At 36.7% G+C, this 23,297-nt stretch overlaps 2 protein-coding genes and 1 non-coding gene across 3 annotated transcripts; all 3 read left to right on the forward strand.

The window, feature by feature from the left end:
- The first annotated feature begins 2,518 nt into the window (after positions 1-2,518).
- Positions 2,519-2,974, forward strand: LOC145805648 (uncharacterized). The gene has a single exon (XM_082900816.1). It carries the CDS (start codon positions 2,519-2,521, stop codon positions 2,972-2,974), a length of 456 nt encoding a protein of 151 aa, XP_082756942.1.
- Positions 2,975-3,232: 258 nt separating this feature from the next.
- Positions 3,233-3,727, forward strand: LOC145805649 (uncharacterized). The gene has a single exon (XM_082900817.1). The coding sequence runs from the start codon at positions 3,233-3,235 to the stop codon at positions 3,725-3,727; it is 495 nt and encodes a 164-aa protein (XP_082756943.1).
- A 13,308-nt stretch (positions 3,728-17,035) lies between these two features.
- LOC114256824 (uncharacterized) lies at positions 17,036-18,440 on the forward strand. Its single transcript, XR_014348335.1, has 3 exons — positions 17,036-17,215; positions 17,303-17,919; positions 18,224-18,440. It is a non-coding gene; the product is annotated as an uncharacterized LOC114256824 (transcript).
- The last annotated feature ends 4,857 nt before the right edge of the window (positions 18,441-23,297 follow it).

Consider the following 23,297-nt stretch of genomic DNA (forward strand, 5'->3'; position numbering starts at 1 on the left):
AACAGCCCTATCAAACCAGCAAGATTAGCTTCGATGACGCAGATCTAGAAGGGCTGATCCTTTCTCATGACGATGCTCTTGTTATCGAGTTGCGAATAAACAAATTTGCTGCCGAATGCATTCTGGTTGACCAAGGGAGCACATCAAAGATAATGTACTACAAGACGTTTCTGAAACTCGGCTTCACGAATTCAGATCTACTACTGGCAGTATACCCCTTGTTCGGCTTCAACGCGAATCTAGAATACCCTCTGGGCAAGGTCACGATTGCGGTACGTGCAGGCATTAGGACGCTCGATGTGAAGTTTTTGGTCGTTAAACTGCCATTGTTATACAACATCATCATGGGAAGAACTTGGCTGCACGCAATGTAGGCCGTACCAAGAACCTATCACCAGCTACTCCTCTTCCTAACACAACATGGCATTGAGTAGATTCAAGGCTTTCAGAAGTCGGCAAAGGATTGCTACCTTACTGCTTCTAACAAAAAGCCAAGGGAGCTAGAGGTCAATTCAATTAAAATTCTGGACCAGGAGAACCTCGAGGATGTTGACAAAACCCCCACTGATAAGGCAACTGAGGATCTCGTTTAGATTGAACTTGAGTATAAACCAAATAAATTCTTCCTGATTGGCACCTGTCTGAATGTCAACGAACGCCAAGAGTTAATTTCGTTCTTAGTCGGCAATAGTGATGCATTCACCTGGACGCCTTATGAAATGCCGATAGTGGACCCCAGCTTAGCACAAAACCATTTGAACGTGGACCTAAAGGTTAAGCCCATCATTCAGAGGAGTCACCGATTGGCAGCCGAGCATACTTCGGCCGTTGTCGAAGAAGTTGACAAGCTCCTGGAGGCCAGTGCAATCCGCAAAGTGAATTACCGCACCTGGTTATCTAACATTGTTGTTGTAAAGAAGAAAAACGGGTCTTGACGCATCTGTGTAGACTTTACGGACCTGAATAAGGCCTGTCCCAAGGATTGTTTCCCCCGCCCATGAATCGACCAACTAGTGGACGGAACTGTGCATTATTAGTGTATGAGCTTCTTGGACGCATACAGGGGATACCATCAAATAGTCATGCATCCTGAGGATCAGGAAAAAACGGCATTCCTCACCCTGAGGGGCACTTATTATTACAAAGTCATGCCCTTCGGCTAGAAGAATGCCGGGGCAACTTATCAGAGGCTTGTCACCACCATGTTTAAGGAGTAACTCGGTCGTACCATGGAGGTATACATTGATGATATGGTGGTAAAGTCCAAAGAAAAACATGTCCACTTAGCCGACTTGACGACAACCTTCAACATCCTCCGAAAATACAGGATGAAACTTAACGCCTCAAAGTGTGCGTTCGGTATCAGATCTGGTACATTTCTGGGCTATATTGTGAACTATAGTGGAATAGAGGCCAACCCGAAGCAAATTACAGCAATCTTGGAACTCGGCTCCCCTCAATCAGTCAAAGAAGTACAGAAGTTGATGAGAATGGTCGCGGCCCTTGACAGATTCATTAGCCATTCTTCAGATCGTTGTCGACCATTTTTTCACACCCTTCGACAGAGGAAACCATTCCTTTGGACCCCCGAGTACTAGACTGCCCTAGACGGCTTAAAAGCCTATCACCGTTCAATATTGCTCTTGACAACTCCGTCGCCGGGCAACACATTCATCCTGTACCTTGTGGTCTTAGATCGTGCGGTCAGCATCGTACTGCTCAAAGAAGAGCTAGAAGAGCAATGACCCATTTTCTACGTTAGCAAGACAATGGTGGATGCCGAGACACGATACCTACCACTGGAAAAGATGATTTTGGCCCTAGTGGTGGCCGCCAGGAAATTAATGCACTATTTCCAGGCCCATACAATAACCATGCTGAAGGACTACCCTCTCCGAACAGTACTTCGCAGTGCGGAATCATCAGGGTGCGTCTCCAAATGGGCATTAGAACTCAGCCAATATGACATTCAATTCTCTCCCAGAACGGCTATCCAGGGCTAGGTTTTGGCCGACTTTGTTACCGAATTTACTGGCTGTCACGCATACTTAAAGCCAGAGCAACCGGCCTTCCAACGTCAACAGGAGTGGAGGATGTATGTTGGAGATATTTGGCAGATGTACTGCGATGGTTTATCCAACAAGCATGGTTGCGGGACTGGAGTGATGATTATGACTTCTGAGGGTGCCGTAATCGAGCAAGCGGTCAAGCTCGGCTTTGACGCATCAAATAGTAAAGCCAAATATGAGGCTTTGCTTATCGGCCTTCATAATGCGCATTGACTTGGTGCTAAGCGGTTACAGGTTTTCTGCGATTCAAAGTTGGTTATCAATTAACTGAAGGGGGAGTATGTAGCTAGGGACGACTGAATGACAACGTACATGAAAACAACAAACTCATTACTCATGAAGTTTGACCACCATACCTGAATCAAATTACCCGCGACCAAAATACCCATGCGGATGCTCTTACTTGCTTGGCTTTTGCCATTAATTCGGAGGTTAAGCGAACCATTGAGATGGGATTCGTCAGTGAGCCGAGTATTGATCTCCCGAATTCCATTTGCATCAATGTTATTGACTTGGGGCTTAGTTGGATGGATCCCATTACCGCATTTTTATCTTCAGAACAGCTGTCTGCGGACAAGAAAGAGGCCCATAAGCTGCGGAATAAGGCCCTACGCTACTATTTGGACCCCCATGGAAAGCTTTACAAAAAATCTCTCTCAGGGCCGTATCTGGAATGTGTGCACCAAGACTTGGTGGAGGATTTTTTGGCTGAAATACATGAAGACAATTGGGGCGCCCATTCTGAAGGGCGTTCACTAGCCCACCGAGTCGTAACCCAGGGGTATTACTGGCCTGCCATGCAGAGTGTTGCAGAGAACTACGTAAAGAAGTGTGAGCAATGCCAAAAATTCTCTCATTTGACTCATCTACCCGCAGAAGAGCTGAACTCTGTGACTAGTCCTTGACCTTTTGCTCAATGGGGTTTGGACATCGTTGGACCACTGCCAAGAGCTCTGGGAAACAAACGATTCCTGATTGTTGCAACGGATTACTTCATGAAATGGGTCGAGGCAGAACCATTAGCGCACATCCGAGACGTAGATGTCAAACATTTTGTCTAGAAGAACACTATAACCATATTCGACATACCGTGAGCACTCATATCTGACAATGGCACCCAATTCGACTACGGTGTCTATCGTGAGCTATGCGACACATACGGTATGAGACCATACTTCTCCTCACCAGGCTATCCACAGAGCAACGGCCAAGTCGAGGCCTTCAGTAAAGTGATCCTGGATAGAGTCAACAAACAATTAGAAAAGGCCAAGGAAAAGTGGGTTGAAGAGCTGCCTAGTGTACTTAGGGTCCATCGTAGTACTCCAAGGCGACCTACCGGTGAAACACCATTTGCCTTATGTTTTGGGACCGAAGCTATTATTCCCATTGAAATCGGCCTGCCCACTCTAAGATCAAAAGCATTTGACACAGGACAGAATGACATGATGTTGGCCTTGGATTTGAATTTGATTAAGGAACGCCGTGATCAGGCTCTTGTGCATATGGCACATTATCAGCAGCAGCTCGCCAAATCATATAATCAGCGCGTACAACTGCGCCATTACGTCCCCGAAGAGTTGGTTCTCAAGAAAGTGCTTTCTCCCACTGAAAATCCGATCGATGGCAAGTTGGGCTCCAATTGGCACAGCCCATATTAGATTGACTGAATTGCTGGGGCAGGGGCATATCGGCTCTCGGACATGGCTGGCAAAAAGTTTCCCCGACCATGGAATACCACCTACTTATGCAAATTTTATCATTAACCGACATGGGAACTGTCCATGCTTTTTGGCTTTTTGAAGTATGTAGCAATCACGTGTTTATCTTTTGTTTTCACTAATACGAATATATTTATTCAGTTCATCAATGATTTTAGCTTGGCTTTTATTCGCTTGGATCTCATACGAATGGTAAAAAAGACTCTGAATTCGGAGTGCCCCTCGTGCTTGGCATGATCGACCGAATAAGCCTTTGAATTCAGAGCTCTCATTGTGCTTGCACAATTGGCCATTAATTAAAGACTCTGAATTCGGAGTGCCCCTTGTGCTTGGCACGATCGACCGAATAAGCCTCTAAATTCAGAGCGCCCTTTGTGCTTGCACAATTGGCCCTCAATTAAAGACTCCGTATTCGGAACACCCCTCGTGCTCGTCACGATCGGCCGAATAAGCCCCCGAATTTAGAGCACCCTTTGTGTTTGGCATAATTGGTTGTTGATTAGATACTCCGAATTTGATTCAATTATCAATCCTTCATAAATTGGCATGATGAAATCGGCGGAATAACTAGTAATCAATTTTATCCGTTTTGCATTCTAAAAAGTGCTCTTACAAGTGCCATACATCATATTGGGTCAAAGAGACAAACACGCTATGCACTAAAGTCCATTACACATAATTTATTAAAGTAAAGACAAAAGAATTACAAAGGTCTAAATCCATTAAGCTGCTCAAGCTCTCTCAGAAGTCGTCACAGCCTCCCCGTCATCAGCTTTTTCTTCATCGTCCATTTTCTCGGCGTCATAGGCCTTAAACGGAATTTTGTAATTTTGGTACAGGGGCGACACTGAGTCCATGCCTGTAGCTTGAAGCGCCTTGATCCATCCTTGTTTGAACTCATGATTCTCACATTGACATAAATCATCGGCCAGCTTTTCCTTTGTCTTCGCAATACCGATTTTCCGCCCATCAAGCAAACCCTCCTCATTGGTACGCGATCGTATGGCCTCTTTGGCAAACACATCTGCTGTGTCTTAATCGGCAATAGCAGGATCAATCAGCTGCTGGTTCACTTTATTGGTAATAGCCGTAGTCGCCGATACCAAAGGCTATTTTTCGGTGGCCTTGGCTTTCCGTCATTCACAAATTCGGCCATCCTTCTGCTCTATCTCTTTCTGAGTTGTCTACAAGTGCATTCTGGTCTCGTATGCACAGTAGAGCCCTTTAAGGGACCCATGGACACCTTCTCTGAACACTTTGTAGTCGCTTCGCCCAATCATAGATTGCTGAACTTCAGGCATAAATATTTGCCTGGAAAAATCCACTGCCACGTTCCGATCATGAATGATGGAGTCTGCCTTAGTCATGGGTTTGTTGCCAATAAAGGAAACAAAGCTTAGAAGGCGTGGCAGTCTACTCAGCTCATGTCGGCCAGACCTCTTGCTACTTTTTTGCTACGTCCCGTCCCTGTGTGCTTTCTCCGCCTTACCCCTCCTTGGCAATCTACTTCGACGAAGGGGCGAGCGACGTCTCTTTCACTCCTCTAAAGCTACCATACTCGCTCTGGTAGCATTGCCACCCTCTCCGCGATTCATCTCTGCCTCCAATTCCGCCAAACTTTTTCCTTCACCTTTGTTGTTAAAGAATAACCTGCTAGACATATATATACACTATTCACTGCACAAGGCTTCTGCGTCCACTCTGTTCACTGGCCACTTCGTGGTTTGACAGTACAACAATTTTGGGGTTGCACATCGTCTATTTAACGACGCCCTCTACATTAATGACACTGCAGCTTTTACGATGCACCCACAGTCACCAAAATGCACACCTTGCCGTTACTTTGGCATTACGTGCGTCATCAACGGTGGTGGCAACTCATGTTCAACTGGGGCAGGGGCAGATATGTGAATCTATTTGCGCCCACGGTCGCCGAAATGCACACCTCGATGTTACTTTGGCATTATGTACGTCATCAACGGCAGTGGCAACTCATGTTCAACTGGGGCAGGGGCAGATATGTGAATCTAATCGACCTCTTCCTTCATTCACCAAATTTTTCCACTTCCCCACTGAAACACACTAATCTTATTTATTCGCCACTACATTCGTCATTAACAGCGGTGGCAACCCATGTTCAACTGGGCAAGGGCAGATATGTGAATCTAGTCGGCCTCTTCCTTCATTCACCGAATTTTCCCACTACCCCAACTATTAAAGCTGTGCATTAGGCACTCTCTACATTATCTGAACATGGCCTAGTTAACTACCAAGGTTAAAACATTCATCATTTAAATAGTCATTAAGATTCAAACAACTCGTTATCAAAACAGACATTTTCATTCATAAACTGTACTTCAAACATACGCCACTTTATCAAAGAAAATGACCCACTTCTACAATAAAAAAATGTACAAGTACAAAGAAAGCTTCAAAAACAACATTCAAACGGCATCCTTACAGAAGTACAAAACAAAACAAAAATACAAACAAAGCTAAATTAATTATCTTCAATCTCCTCTGGACCGGACTCCAGGGGCTCCACCTCCAACTTCTCATAAGGAATTGGTTGCTCAAGCATTACGTTGGCAGCTGCCAAAGCCTTCAGCCAGTCGTGCTTGAAGCCGCAGTTCTCAAACTTCAATGCCTCGTCTGCATATAGCTCTTTTGTTGTTGTTTCTCCAGCTTCGTATGCTTTAGTCACATTGGCCTCTGCACATGCATGTGCCTCTTTCGATTTCTCCAACTCGGCCTGTAATTTGGCATTTTCTCCCTTGGCCAACTTCAATTCGCAGTCTATATTGTTTTCCCTTTCTTCGACTGCCCGAAAGAGCAGATCGGTGTGCTTGGTTCTCTCATGTTCAGCATTCGCCCTCAGCTGTTCTTCATCAAATCTTTTGAATTCAACTTTCACCTTCTGTGTCGCCATTAGGAAGTCAGTCATAGCAGTTTCGACCTTGTGTTTTTCCTCTGCAAGTTCGCCTTCCAAAACGCCGAGTCTTTCCACGACATCATAGTGTCGACGGCCAATTTCTATGATTCTTCCCGCCGCCTACCAAACATGATATAACAAAGTTAGTAGTCAGCACAAGAATGATATATATCCAAAGCGACTTACCAATATTGCTGATTGTGCTGCCAAAGCAATGGAAACGACGTTTGGTTCGGCACGAAAGGTGGACCTGTCAGACGAAAGTGAAAATGCTGACGCAACACTTAATGCAACGACAAGATCTTTGATGGCTGATTCACTGGCTAGAATTGGCAACCCTTCATCCTAAGCTGGATGATGAATGGCTCGGTCGAATCTAGAGAAAATGCCTCCATTCTTTGCCGTTTGTCAATTGGTTCTTCTGATGATTTAGCAAGGGTCTCAGCTGGCCTTTTTTCGCCTCTTTGCTCAGTCTGCTTAGAGCTTGAAGTTTTCATTTGTTGCCGACTAGGTACTTCGACAACTTCATCCACAATTAGCTATGCAATTTTTGGAATGGTCGCTGGATGGGGAGTTTCCAGGCCACCCCCAGTACTGACTCTCCTCCTTGTTGCCATTTTTTTGGCATTCCTTCGTCTGGCGAATTGGGCAAGTGACTCTCTACTCATCTCTTCATAATCAGCCCTAGGCAAATCTCCTAATTTGGTGAAAATATCGTCTTTAGGAGAGGCAACTGCAGCTCGGCCGAAAGTAGAGGGTTGATCGCTACCCTCTGGGATAAACTGCTCGAAGGCCAACTCAAGCTCTCTAGTTAAGTCTTGGTCTTCCAAATGGGCTTCTGGTCTAGACTATTCATCGTTTGCACCTCTTTTTCTGATGGTCTTCGGGTCCAACCTTTTCGGCGTCTGAACCTTCGAGGCCAATATCCCTAAAGCTTTTGAAATTAAGGAAAACAAGTGTTGTCATTTGTTGTTCTCCTCTCAGCACAGGAATATGGTCGGCAGTCGAAAACGTTGAGGAGGTGGGATCGTACTTCAACAGAATGTGTGCGGCGCGCCCTTGTCCTTGAAGTTTTGAACGCAGGACCATCTTCACCTGACTAAGAACGACTTCGTCTGCCGAAAGGAGGGCTCTTTTTAAGTCGTTACCTGCACACAACAAATTGGGTTAGCACCGTATTTTTTAGCCGAATAGATCTTATTTTAAACCAACTGTTCAACCACCTGGCTAGCCTTTTCGTCTTGGCACAAGGTCTTGGCGATCCTCTCCTTCGCCGAATTCCTAATTGCCTCGAACGGCGACCATAACATTGTTAACTCTTTTTCCAGAGCTGGCAAGCTTAGTCACCAAGTGGTGATCTATATCCTTAGCTCTGAGAAAATAACGGCCCTAACGACCGGTTGACTTTGCCATAACATAACAGTGCCGAATAGCCGGAATCCCCAGGTTGAGCCCAAGTAGGCGGTTCAGTTCTACCAAACTCATGATTATACGATAGAAGTTCACATTGGGTTGAGAACGCAAGAGACCCCAGTAGCGCAGAACAGTCCTAAGGAATGGGTGTAAGGGGAAACGGATCCCACCCTCAGCAATTGACAGAAGAAGAAAAATGATGGTGTTTGCATCCGTCCTCTCCATATCAACCACACTGTCTGCAACGAGGGACAGTTGGACGTCGTTTGGAATGGAAAAGCGACGGCAGAAAGCGCTGAGTCACTCCATAGAGAGGAGAGCTTTTAGATGAATCGCCATCCCAGACGGAAGGGAAGATACACAAATAAACAAAATACAAAAAAGGACTGGAATGCAAACAAAAGAGAGAGAGGAGGTGGAGGACTTACAGGTTAGAGTGAAAGAGCGATAGGAAGCAAGAGTTGCAAATCGTAGGAGTCTTGTGAAGAAGGAAGAACGAAATGAGGAATGTCAAAGAGCCAAGGTTCAACACATACGGAGGGACAATTTTTAAATCGCATTAAATGAATGTGAAAACACGAAGGGGCGGGAAGCAATGATGATATCATATCGCGTCTGTTCTGACGCATCAGCACTAAAAAGCGTGCAAGTGCCGTATTCCCGACTATCGAGGTTTGTCAAGTCTGTAAGCTGAAAAAGTAGACACCGACTACGTTGAATAACGAATGTTAATCAGATGTTCGGGGGGCAATTGTGGTGGCCAATTAAACGGATTATTATTTTTTATTATTATTTATGATTGAAATGCTCGTCATATGGCCGAATACAAGTCGGCCATGCCAGGTCAGGCAAATGGAGAAGCCAAGTACGGACAAGTTATGGATGCTGTACGAGCCGACTATATCCTTTCATAAACAGAAGGCCCAGGGATAGGATCAAAGCCCAAGAAGCAGTGGGACCATGGATGGCCCCTGGAGGAATCATTATAAAAGGAAGAGTCATGCTCAAGGAAAGGGGATCGAGAAAAAAGTAATAGAGAGAGGATTAAGAGGTTTTGTTTGGACGAAAGAGTATTTTTAAATCCATTTCACCACACAATATATGTATTTTAAATTCCTTAAAATGTTTCTGAGATGCACAATGTGGCATTGTAATATTCTATTTATACAAACTTTTATATGCCCTAAATCAAAACAGAGCCAAAGTAGCAGTCTGACAAACAACTCACTCATCGTGTTCAATTCCTTTTGGACATGTTTGATTGGGTGGATTAGAGCATAGGATTGTGATTATTAATCCGTGGGCCCAATTATCCTATGTTTGTTTTAACATTTTGGTTTAGGATTATTAATCTAATGGATAATTAATCCAACAAATTTGTAGGATTATTAGTAATGGGGTAGGGGTTGGATTATTAATCTAATGGATATTAATCCAATTAGATAGTAAATATCATACTGATTTAATAAGATTATTAATACTCCATTATTAATCTTGTGAATTAAACCTGACTTTTGTGTAAAAAACCTTGGCCAAACTCTCGGGACATTGGCCTGCAGGGGTGAGCTAGATTAACAGGCCTGTCCGGAACAAAAGCTCATCGCTCCACTGCAGGTATGACATCTGCTGCTTTCTCATTTGAAAGATATAACCCGAATTCTAAAGTTCCTCTTTATTTGCCGGCTGTCTTCTTCACAGATAGCTGTGAGCATTGTAATTGACACTCCCAATTAAGAGCCCCAAACCTTTAACATTCCACAACATAACTACAATTGCCCACAAATGATTAATATTGAGGAGAACCACAACTCCATAACTTCACATAAGTTAATACGTTAAAATATATTTAGGATTGTTAAATGAACCAAATTATTTTAATTTGTGTTTGGCTCATTAAAAATAATTTTAACGAAGATTCGTTATGTAAATAAGTCAAGTTTAAATATAATTCTAAACTTGTTAAGTTATCAAACCAAGCTTAAACAACTTACTGCTTAACTCAATAAACTTACATGCATAATAAAAATATCAAACTATTCGAGCTCGACTCATATTTGGCTTATAAAAAGCTTGTTTGAAATTAATTCGTTATGTAAACAAATCAAATTTAAATATAATTTTCAACTCTTTTTCATAACTAATTTCAAGTCCATACAAAGAACAAAATTATGCGTTGGATAGTTTGACAACCAACATGTTAAAATCTCTCTTAAATTTCTATAAATATGAATCCTTCGTGTTTATTAGGCCTCATTTTAAAATTTACTTTTTTTACTGACTTTTTTATTCTTTTATAAGGTGAAAAAGTTAATATTTGTAAATGACTTTTTTTAAGTTATATAAAAAAAATATGGATTGTTGATATGTTTAACTTTTCTTTATTAGAATTTTTGATTTTTTGGTATTTTTTTATAATAATTTTCAGCTTCTTCAACCAAAAAGTCAAGTTGGCAAACAGGCCCTAAAATGTGTAACTTAGAGTGCTCATTTGGAATGTTGGCTATTTTAGTGCATTTTTAGCTATTTGATTATTTCATGAGATGAAAAAAGTTGTGTTTGGTATGAAATGTGATTTTTTTTTATTTATTTTTTTTTTTTTTTGAAGTTCAATAGATGGTTGTGGTAGAAAAAGTAATTGATTAATATGTAAGATGTGATGTTTTTATCTTTATTAGATAGTTTAGCCAAAATCAAAGTGGGTATTTTGGGTAATGACAAAAAAAGGCAGCTATTTCTAAAAAGGTCAAAAAAAAAAAAAAAAAAAAAGAAAAAAGAAAAAAAAGACAGAGAGAGATGCAACATCACCTAATTGAGATCTCTCAATTCCACCCTCAAGAATGTAGTTACGAATCATGTGAAGCAACCCGTACTCTTCTCTCTCTCTATCTCTCTCACCTTTAACCCCACTAATTCCATATCATTGGGAGTAGAATTGACAAGATAAAATCAGGGGTAATAATCATTTTTTATAAAGAAATTATATTAAATCATTTGTCATTAGTTAAAAAAGTTAAATATCACAGCAACTTTTTCTCAATAATTTTTTTTTTTCACAATTTTACAAAGAACTAGCTTTTCTAGTTTTTAAAAGTCAAAAAATTAAAAACTATTAAAAAAGGCCAACCTCAAACCCATTTATAATATAATGAACTTTGTTAGCAAACATTAGTTAAGAAATTGGAAACAAAAACAAAAAGCAAAAATTTCTTCCATATTTTTCCTTAGGAAAACCTCAAAATATTGTACATTTATTTTTGGAAATTTAATATAGTTAAGAAGAGATGAGAGGGAATTGAAAGTCCACGTAGGCTTATTTTGGGAGTAGAAAAAAAATATTAGCTTATCAATTTTTTTGAATTTTTTTTAAAATATTTTAAAAAATTATGTGGTCTAAATAAATGAATAAATTAAACATTGACATTAATGAAGAGTTTAAGTTTTATACGGACGGACCGTGAAGTGCAAATGTTTCGGACAGCCAATATTATGGTGCCAAGTCACTAAAACTTCATCAATTAATAAAAATTAATAGTTGACTTGTGCAATATATGTGTTTTTTTTTTTAAAAAAAAAAAATAGTTAATGATACAATGTGCATTATAAAATAATAATTTTAATTTTAATTTAAAATTAAAATTAAAATATATTTTAATTATTTATTTTGATAATATTTGTGTTATTATTCTATAAAATTATTACTTGAATACTTATATATATTACTTTTAGTTAAATTATTTGTGTATTTTAATAATTTTTGTTTTACTGTATTATAAAAGTGTAATTATCATATTATAATTTTGCATGGTATATATTAAATTATGAAATAATAAAATAAATATTCATTTTGATATTAGAAATAATAATTAAATTAGATGAAGAATTAGTAATATAAAATTAAAATTAGTTCTAACTATTTAATTCTCATTTATATTCATTTAGAAAATAAAAATATGTAAAAATAGAAATTATATAAAATTTAAATATAAATATGTTGTAATTGGATTATCATATAATGATTTTATAATATATATATATATATATATTAAATTATAATATCGTAAAATAAATACTCTTAGTTAAATTAAAATATCAATTATATAAAAAAAAAATTAATAACGACTAACTAAGAAAGAATTATATAACACCATATAAACCCAAATAATAATAATAATAATAATAATAATAATAATAATAATAATAATAAAAAACATCCAAACGATAAATACATCTTAGTGTATAAAGTTGATTAATTATCTATAATATGATGTCAAAATGTAAAAGAACTTACTATTCAACTATTAAAAAAGTAACTCACGCAGTAAATCTAAACTTTAGAGGATCTTCGAGAGTATCGTTGTTATACAAGTTTTTTCTCCTATGAGTTGTGATTATATAAAATAATATAAGAAATGAAGTATAATTTCATATATGGAATTACTATAAAATTTAAAAAACAAATCCATAATATAGAATAATATAGAATTTGTATTGGATATAGAATAATACACGGGAAAATGAGAGAGAGAGAGAGAGAGAAAAGAGAGGTAATTTAGGATTAAAAAAATCTTAATACCCTTCAAAAAATTAAGAAAAAAAAAAGTAAAACGCAAAATTAGTATTGAGTTTGTCGATTATCTCAATTTACCATGAAAAATATATGAAAAAGAAATATTTGTCAAATAGAATACATATAAAATAAGTAAAATTAGTATAATTTAAATTAGGTTTGGATTTATGTAGAATTCTATATGTAATCAAGAAATTACATGCTGACGTGATTTTTTTTTTTTTTTTTTTTAAAGTTCTTATAATGTGTCACTTAAGCATAAAAAAATAACAATGCTACAGACTCCCAAAAAACACAACCCCACAACTCTCACTCACCTGTGATTGGTCCAGGAGACTCTCAAAAAATACAACCCCTACAACCCCACTCATCTGTCATTGGTCCAAAAAAAAAAAAAAAAAAAAATCATGATTAGTCCACATCATTTTAGAGGCCATGGAACCTTCAACTTTGAACATAAAAAAATATTACTTAAAATAATATATATGATTAGTTCGCACAACTAATAAACCGTAAATTCATGTATCTAGAATCACTGTTTTAACCCAAACAATGAAAATTTTCAAAAAGAATGAACAAAATCAATTTATGTCTTCTACACACACCGGGAACTCCATCATCCCGGTAAAAACCTACATCACCATTTTCTGTAAGAAAAATGCTTGGGAGCATTAGAAATGGAGTACTAGAAGAAGCACTAATAATGTGGTAGTAGACCCTACCCACTTTCTATGTCTTGTTTTTTTTTTTTCTTTTTTTTTTATCATTCCCAATGCATTAATGCTATTAGTGGTATTTTAGTAGTCTAAATCATTGTTGTTTCTGTAAATACACTCCAGAACATAACCACCATCATATCTCTACAATTAATTTTCTATCTAAGATTTTCTCACCTCCAAGAGCATCTTCAATAGTTTACCATTGGAACTGCCATAGCTATAATATAGCAGTTGTTATATAGAGTGAGAGTGAGAGTGGGGGAGAGGAAGACTGAGACGGTAGTCGATTGAAGAGAGATAGAGTAAGGGAGAGTGAGACATGCTTCGTAGCTGATTGAAGAGAGATAAAGTGAGAGTGAGAGGGAGAGACAAAAGGGTTGGATGATTCTGGATCTTCATCTCAACCATTGGAAATGGTATTGCGTGGACGGTGGTGATCTGTCTTGGAAAGCAAAAGAGCCGTTGTGTTCTTTTTGCCTGAACAAACAACCAATTCGAGTATAAAAAAAAATGTAATTTTGAGTATTTAAATTTATTTTTCAATTTTTATATTTGTTTAGCCGGGTATCATATAAATATATAATTTTATTTTTTTACAAGCAGACAAAAAAATGTCACAAAAGACAAAAAAAATAAAATAAATAAAATTACTAAAAAACCTATATCCAAACAACACTTACAAATTTGGAGGGAAAGTTGGTTGAGATTTGTCAAAATAGCATATGTACTATTGGAGCATCATTGCTATAATTTGGCAAATTATAATGCCAAATTATGGCAATAACACATGGTATTATGACAACAACCATTTTTTTTTTTTGGATTCAAAATGACAACAACCATTGGAGATGCTCTAAGGTCTCTTTTGACAACTCAATAGTTTAATTTAAAAGTCAAGAAATTACTAAAAAAATTAAAAAATCAACAACCTATATTAAAAAGTCAAAGATTTCATTTTCTCTCTACTTTTTGTATATCTTTTCATAAAAAATCAATCATTCCAAATATATTAATTTTTTTACATCATATTTTATTTAAAAAATTAAATTTTTTTTAAAATAACATATTCTCAAATGAGACTTAATTGTCTCGCCCTCTCAGTATTCATTTATTTCTATATACAATACATATAAATAAAAAGTCGGGTTAAAATAGTTAAAAAATAAAAAATTCATTCCATACAAAACTTTATGATCTCAAACTAAAATAACAAAAAAATTAAAAAATTAAAAAATCAAAAAACTAACTTACATCTCATACGAAGCGATAGTTCTAGAGACAGGGAGAGATGAAAACGTTTAGATTTACCCCCCCAAAAAAAAGAAAAAAAAAAGTGAGACAGAAAGTGAAAGAGGAGGGAGAAAGATGATGCGAATCTCGAGAGAGGTGTATGGGTTGAGAGAGAGAGAGAGTAGATTTGCATAGTATTAAAGTTGACCAGTAATACTATAAATTTAAATTTAGATTTAATTATTCAAAATTTAATCAGAATTATTATCTTATAATTTAAATTTATTTTACAAACAAATGTTATACTACACAAATTTAATCATAACCACTTAATCTCTTTTGAGATAAATTGAAGATAATTAAGATAGGATTCATAGCATTTTTCTAAAGTTCGAAAGTAGGATGGCATATTTTGTAGTTAAGTTAAGTAATTGTGGCCGAGGATTTTACGGCCGAGTAGCATGTAGCCGCGCCTTAGGGTGCGATGAGTGAAAAGTTTGGAGTTTGAACTAACGGATTAGCGGCGACTCTTTTTAAATTATAACCTAATTTTACTAACATTCTTTCTTTGATTTAAAAAAATAATAAAAAATAATTAAAAAAAAAAGTTAAATAATTGTTCGACATTTGCAATTTTGGTGATGTGTCAAGAAGCTATTGGTTGTCGGTAAATTTTAGTTTTACGGAACAGCTGTGCAGAACACATGCTCTATTAATAAAATCTCAACATAATACGTAAGAGCATCTCCAACGGTGAATCAGATTTTTCATCAAATTTGAGTAAAAAATGACTCATTTTACCAATTTGATACCACTCGCTCCAACGGTGCACTTTCATCAAATTTGTGCCGGGGACAACCGGGTGGTTGACCGGCCGATCGACCGGTTGGTCGACCGGTTAAGCGATTTTTTTTTTTTTTTTTTGATTTTTTTTTGAACTTTTTGAACCTTTTAGTGGTCGACTGGCTGGTCAACCGGTTAGGCAAAAAAATTTTTTTTTTTTTTTTTTTTTACTGTTTGAACCTTTTCTTCGAACCGTTTGAACCTTTAGGCGGTCGACCGGTTGGTCAACCAGCCGGGCAACCGGTTGGTTGACCGGTTGGTCTCTCCCAACGGTTAGGAACAGTGATTTGGTAAAATGCTTCGCCTGTTCTCATTTTGATAAAAGATTTGCTGAATTCTGGATTTGATATCGATTTGGTGAAACTGTTGGAGCTCAAAAAAATGGCTTTTTCATCAAATTTTGAATTTGATATCAGGTTTGCTGAACGGCAAATGATAACACAAGCCAGGCAGGGACGACTTCAACCAATACAATTCTGTCACGTGTGAAATTGGTGGGATTGAACAACAACATCAATCTCGCGGTTATATTCAAATCAAAGAAGAAAACAGAGCAGAGAGAGAGAGAGAGAGAGAGAGAGAGAGAGAGAGAGCTGTGGCTTTATGGGGGTCTTGGTTGGGCATTCATTCAGTAGTAAACGATTTTGACTCCAAACAAACAAAATATAATTAAAACAGAGCAGCAACCAGAAACCACTGAGTGAGCTACTCAGATCAGAGTCAAAAGTGTCTTCCATTCATTTTCAGACTCCAATCCAATCGACCTCGGAATTCGCAGGTGCAGCCTTCTGAAATATAGTTGTCTCTGTTCTCAAATTAAACAAACAATTTACTGATTTGTGTCAAAAATCTGTCTTTGTATATATCTATATAACATGGAGTTATGAATGTATGAAATGGAGTTTGATGAACAGTTATGGTATACTACCCAAATTTATAGAAATAATTGTATTTTCTAGTCTATAAAGCACACACACGGACACATGACACTACATGGACACAACCACACAATGTGTGTTAAATGATGGACACCCGGTCTTTGTTGTTGTCGTTTTTTTTTTTTTTTTTTTTGTGTGGAAAAAATAGGATATGTTTTGACGATTGTCAGACACCTATCGTGAAGTGTCCGAAAAGTGTTGGTGTTTGACATAGGCATGATATGGACACGCTTCCTCTTTGAAGTGTCTATCCTTAGGTTTTAGTACACAATGATCTTGTTCTGTGAATTGAAGGATCAGAGAATTTGAAAATTTCAACAATCTGCCAATTTTAGGGAAATGGTTATTCTTCCTTTTTTGGTGAAGTTATCATATTTAAAGTACAGATTTTTTTTTATTATTTATTATTTTCTTATATTTTGAGTTTTGTTTACCTATAAGAACCCTCCATTTTCTGTGAGACCAAAAATCACATGGGTAGAGTTTGCTATTGTCTTGGTATCTATTTGTATTCTTTTGAAATTTTGCATTGGTGTCAAGTGTCAGACTCTGTTGCTCTAATTTCTAACCCTTCAATTGATCGTAGAATATATTCTAAATGGTCACTTACAAATCTCATGTTTCTTCACAACATAAGGTGAATTTTTCTGTGTCTTATCTTTGTGTTTTCTTGCAGTCAGCTATGAAGAATATGAAATCTCCATTCAAAGGGATTATTAACGACTTTAAAGGAAGAAAAGAGTGCTATATGCGAGACTGGCTCGATGCATTTTCTTCAGGCAGCAGGTTTCTTTATTTGTTTTGATAGAGTAAGAGTAGCATAATTGTGGAACATTTCAATTGGAATGTAATTTTTAAGTTCATCTACTTCAGGATTTTGGCTCCAACCACTTATGTGTTCTTTGCCTCTGCCCTTCCAGTCATTGTGTTTGGAGAACAACTTAATAGAGCATCAGGTCAAACATTATGCTTAATTCTTTTCAATTTAGTAAAGGTCACTCTGTGCAAGTGTGGGGGGCCTTTATCTGATTTATCAATTGACATGCATTTTTCTGAATTTTATTTATTTATTTTTCTATAGATGGAAGCTTGAGCAGAGTAGAAACTCTGGCTTCGACTGCCATATGAGGAATAATACATTCAATATTTGGTGGTCAACCTTTGTTGATATTGGGAGTTGCCGAGCCCACGGTTATAATGTACACTTGCATAATTTTACCAAAGGAAAGGCAGATCTTGGACAAGAGTTGTTCTTGGCTTGGGCTGGATGGTAAAGATGAATCCATCTCCCCATATTTCCATGTCTAAAATCTTTATGTACTAGTTTCATTTTCTTGACTCAACCTTGCAGGGTTTGTGTCTGCACAGCTCTCTTGCTCTTTCTCCTTGCTGTGTTTAATGCTTGCACTACTATCAATAGATTTACAAGAATAGCAGGCGAACTTTTTGGCACGTTGATTGCTGTTCTTTTCATGCAAGAGGCTATCAAGGTATTTATTTGATTAACAAATAGAAACTGCTTTATTAGGCCTAGAAATAAATTTTTCTTACTGGTTATAATCAATTTTAGCTCCAATGGTTTGTAGGGAAACCCTACCTTCTTTGATTCATTCAAAGCGTGCAATTTATATTCCATCGATATGCTCTTCAATTTGCACTTGAATTCCTACTGTATCTGCTTGCTCAGTTAATGCATTAACTTTTTTCATTGCTTTGCGAAATGAAACTCTAAGTTTTAATTACCGGCTATAAATTCTGCAAGAATAATCTTGGAACAACAATGTTGAATGACAGGGGTTGGTTAGTGAATTTAAGATCCCCAAAGCTGGAGATCCAACCATAGAGAAATATCATTTCCAATGGCTATATACAAATGGGTTGTTGGCAATCATATTCTCCTTTGGCCTTCTCTTTACCGCTCTAAAGAGCAGAAAAGCAAGGTCATGGAGGTACGGCACAGGTTTGTGACATTGACATTGAATCTTCACTGCAAAGATGACATTCAACTGAAATCTGATTATGAACCTCTTCTTATTGAATTCAGGATGGCAACGAAGTTTCATTGCATTGCAGACTATGGGGTTCCTTGTATGGTGCTAGTGTGGTCAGCATTGTCATTCAGTGTACCAACCAGAATTCCTTCAGGAATTCCCAGGAGGCTCTTTAGTCCACTTCCTTGGGTGTCTGCATCTTTGCGCCACCGGACGGTAATCAAGGTCAGAATATGAAGCTATTTTTTTTTTCTTTGTTTGTTTCTCCAGGGCTGTTGAGTTCTCTATCATGCTACTTTCTTTGTCACTCCCTCTTGTGGGGAACGCACCTACCATTTGCTTGTGAAGGAGTATTATGTTCTAAAATGACGAAGGATCAAAATTTCATATCAGTATGTTGTTTCCGATTGCATGGAAATGGAAATGTTTCGAAAACATAAGAGAAATGATTAAAGAATATGGAAAGTTTGAAAATATTTAATAACAAAAACTACACCTTATATAAATGTTAATACATTATCAATCTATATAATAAAACAGGATGAAACACCCTAAAAACATGGAAACTCGGACTATCCATAACACATACATTTTCCATTCAATAAGTGGAAGTAAAACTGAGATTTCATACATTGAGAATCATGATGTTTTATAGTATTACAAAATCAGACCACATGCATGATACATTCACTACTTCTAAAACCTGAATCTATAGCATGTGATCGATAAAAATTAATATCTAATCTATTACATATCCATGCCTTATCGGCTACAAATTTCCAAGACGATACTTGGTTACAACAAAAGTGAGTTTTAAGCCCAATACGTAGAAAGTCCTAGGCTTACACAAAACAAAACTCAAAATGAGCGTTTAGCTCCAACATTCTCCCAAGTTATCCCCTTGCCAGAGGCATACCATCAGTACCTGAAATATTTTTTTATGTAAGGTGAACTAAAGCCCAGTAGAGATGAGTTTAATGATATGCATGATGTTTAACAAAGTCATATGGTGATGCATATGAAATACCGTTACAAATCATGCGTTTTCCCCCTTTTTGAAACAATGCCAGAGTTCAAACCACAATTTATATCTTTCCTTTATGGCAGAAAACAGAGTAGTAAATACACACGCTGGTAATCTCTAGATATGTGTCCGCAAGTACGTTATAAAAGCACTACCAAAGCCACTTTATTGACAACTAACCGAATGGAAGGCATCCTAACTGCATAGATTTCTGAACTTTCACCAAGGATACAAATGCCAACTTAATTAACCACAACCAAACCTCCTGACCAGATTTACCATGGTATTCAGCCATTTTTCTCAAAACAACACTTTTCAAATGCTTAGGCACGACACAATTGAATAAATGAAATGCATGAGTGAATTTAGCTTCAGTTAACCTAGCTCTCATGCAATTTCTACAATAAGCAATGCTATCCTCCGCCGATAGCCAAAATAATTGTCTCTATATAATATAGTCCAAAATGGATGATATATAAATAAAGATCATCGCTAAATATTTCAAACAATATCAACACAAAGTATCTTGCCTCAAAATCCCCCAAAATCTCATTTATTTCCATAAAGTGCAAATTCATGAGTTCACCATAAATTCAACAACACCATTTACTTCCTCAACCTTGTGTAACTCCTAGGGTTTTGATAAATAAAATTGAGGTTTCTCATTTTTAAACCCATTTCTTCAAGTTTCCAATACCCACCATTATCATCAACAACCAAATAAAGATTTAAGAACAATTGTGAGAAAACCCTCACTTTTATGCATTAAAATACATATAAATCGAACTCTAATCTCACAAAGTGTTAGATTTACAAGAAAACACATAAAAAAACTAAATAACATGCAAATCAATAAAGAAATCACTACCTCAAAGCAAGAGGAGAAAATGAACAATGCCCGAAAATCAACGGCGACGAAAACTGAAAATTTTCATATTAAAACGATGCCCTCCACCTACCCTACCTTTTTTAACTCAAGCACTAGGGGTAGGAAATGGATAGAACTAGATGAGAACCGAGGTTTTACAGCTTAGTGACTAAAAAATGGTGGAAAGAGATGTAAGGAATAAGATAAGAATAATTTTTTTTTTTAAAAAAAGTAGATATTTCTAGCTTTTGGGTTCTATTTATAGACAGACGCATCGCGGACGTGAAGAACACACCGCAGGCACGGACTCCCACACTGCGGGCATGATCCCTAAGTGGCGGCCTACCCTCACGGCCCTTTGCGAACCACGAAAGTTCTCCCATACCAAAGACTTGAAGGTGTGTTTTGGTCGTGGGAGGGGATCACATAGATCGCAGCCTCCTTCACAGGCTATGCAATTCCATCAGGCCAACAGACCTGAAGACCCAATCTGGTCGCGGCCCCTCATGGGAGCGACCTCGCAACCTCAAGAAAATTGTCGTGGGCTTGACGGTGAAAGCAGAGAAAAATTTGCAAAAGATGCCAAGTACAAACCAAGGCTCCCTGTGACAAATAAACTCAAGGAAGAGACAATACAGCCTAAAATAATTACCAACCCCATGCCAAGAACATAAAAGGATCAGGTCTAAACCCGGATCACTCTATAGAATGGTTTTCAAAAATGTCTAAGAGATGCAATTAGTTAGAACAATGTGGATTGACTTAATTAAAAATTGAAACGCTGAGATCGCTTGATTCGAAATAAACGGAAACAATTGTCAACTTTTATTTTACACAATCCCGTATTTGGAAAAAAAGAAGGAAAAGTGAGTTGTTTCACTTATATAAAGTTAATCTTATACTTCCATTTAATGTTGTAATATTGTGCATACTTCAGTTCAAGACAATTTAAATTTTAAAATTTAAATTAATTAATTTTTGTGTAAGTTGGTTGGTCTTTTGACCTAGTCGATGAGGTTAAATTGTTTTTAGTTTGATTTATTCGTTGGTTTAATTGCAATTTTAGCGGTTTTATCAAAATATATTGCTTAAATTTGTTTGATTTGAAATAAACTTCTTGCTTGAACAATTATTAGGTTTTAGTTTACACAATCCCACATCGGGAAAAGAATGATTGAGGAAGTTGTTTCACTTATATAAAGTGAACCTTATACTCTAATTTAATATTATAGTGTTGTTCATATTTCAATTCAATAGAATTTAAAGGGATATTTACCAATAAATCTCATCTCACAAAAAAGTACTCCGCCAATTAGTTCCAAATTTTTTCTATTGACCTATTAAGTCCTATTAGTGGAGAATTTCTTTCTGTATGGTCCTATTTTTTATTTTGGTAGTGTTTTGGTGGACAACTATACCATTTGATTAATGTGACAGGTATGATGTGATACTCCAAGGTGGTAGGTATTAATGTAACACTCCAACGATGTGGCACTCCAAAAAAATTAAAAACTCATTAGTGTATATTTTTTTTTCAAATTTGACAACGTGGCGGGTATGATGTGACACTCCAAGACTTTTACTCCAAAAAAACTAAAAATTTCTTCGTGTATTTTTTTCAAATGTGACAACGTAGCGGGTATGATGTGACACTTAAAAGAAAAATTAAAAACTCCTTAGTGTACTTTTCCCAAATGTGACAACATAGCGGATATGATGTGACACTCTAAAAAAAAAAAATTCTTTAGTGTACTTTTTCCAAATGTGACAATGTGGCGGGTATGATGTGACACTCCAAAAATAAAAAATAAAAACGCTTTAGTGTATTTTTTTTCAAATATGATATGTGACACTCTAACGTGGCGGGTATGATGTGATACTCTAAAAAAATTAAAAAACTCTTTAGTGTACTTTTTCCAAATGTGACACTCTAACATGGCGGACAAATGAGTCATTACACATCCAAAAGGACTAAATGGATCACAAGAAAAAAAAATATGGGACTATATAAATTACAAGTCCAAAATATGAGACTTATTGGTCAATCTCCCTAACTTAAATTTTAAAAGTTTCAATTAATTAATTTTTGTGTGAGTTGATTAGCCTTCTAACCCTTCCAGGTAAGCTTAATCGGTTTCGATTTGATTGATTCGCCAGTTTAATTGTGATTTTTAGTTGTTTTAGGAAAATACTAACGAATGACATGTGCTTAAAGACACTTTCAATGAAATAAAATTTTAAACCATTCATAAGAAAGTAAAGTGTTTGGATAACATCAAGCCATACCAATGCCAACAAAAAGAAAATAATAATAATAAAATAAATACAAAATTCAAACATGCACTTGAATTCGACAGATGGTGTGTCCCTAATCGAATTTAATAAATCAACTCAAGTTTCACTTTACATTATATTTGCGTATTCTATAGCTAACAGTGACATTAATACTAATGATGGCTAGAAGTTAGAGGATGGTGAATTTACTACACACTACATGTGTTCGGATAACATCAATAGGAAGAATGAGAGTTTTACAATTCTTGATTACAAACAATGAAAAAGAATAATTGCATTTAATAGATGAAAATTATTTCCAAATAAAGAAAGATTAGTTACAAATAGAGAAAATAGTTATGGATAGATATTAAATTTTCTTATTTTATAGATATCTATATAATAAAACAGGATAGTTTTCCAAAATGTTTAGAAGGAAATTAGGGCATTAGATTCAATTGTTTAGTTAGAATAGTGTGGATTGACCTAATTAAAGATTGCACGGCTGAGATTGCTTGATTTGAAATAAACTTCCTGCCTAAACAATTGTTAACTTTTATTTTACACGATCTCACATCGGGAAAAATGGAAAAACTAAATTGTTTTACTTATAAGTGACCTTATGATTCTATTTAATATTGTAGTGTTGACATGTTTCAATTCAATCCAGTTTAAATTTTAATTAATTAATTGTTGTGTAAGTTGGTTGGT

This window comes from Camellia sinensis, chromosome 13, assembly GCF_055761805.1.
Source record: "Camellia sinensis isolate YWXY chromosome 13, ASM5576180v1, whole genome shotgun sequence".
Classification (NCBI taxonomy): domain Eukaryota; kingdom Viridiplantae; phylum Streptophyta; class Magnoliopsida; order Ericales; family Theaceae; genus Camellia; species Camellia sinensis.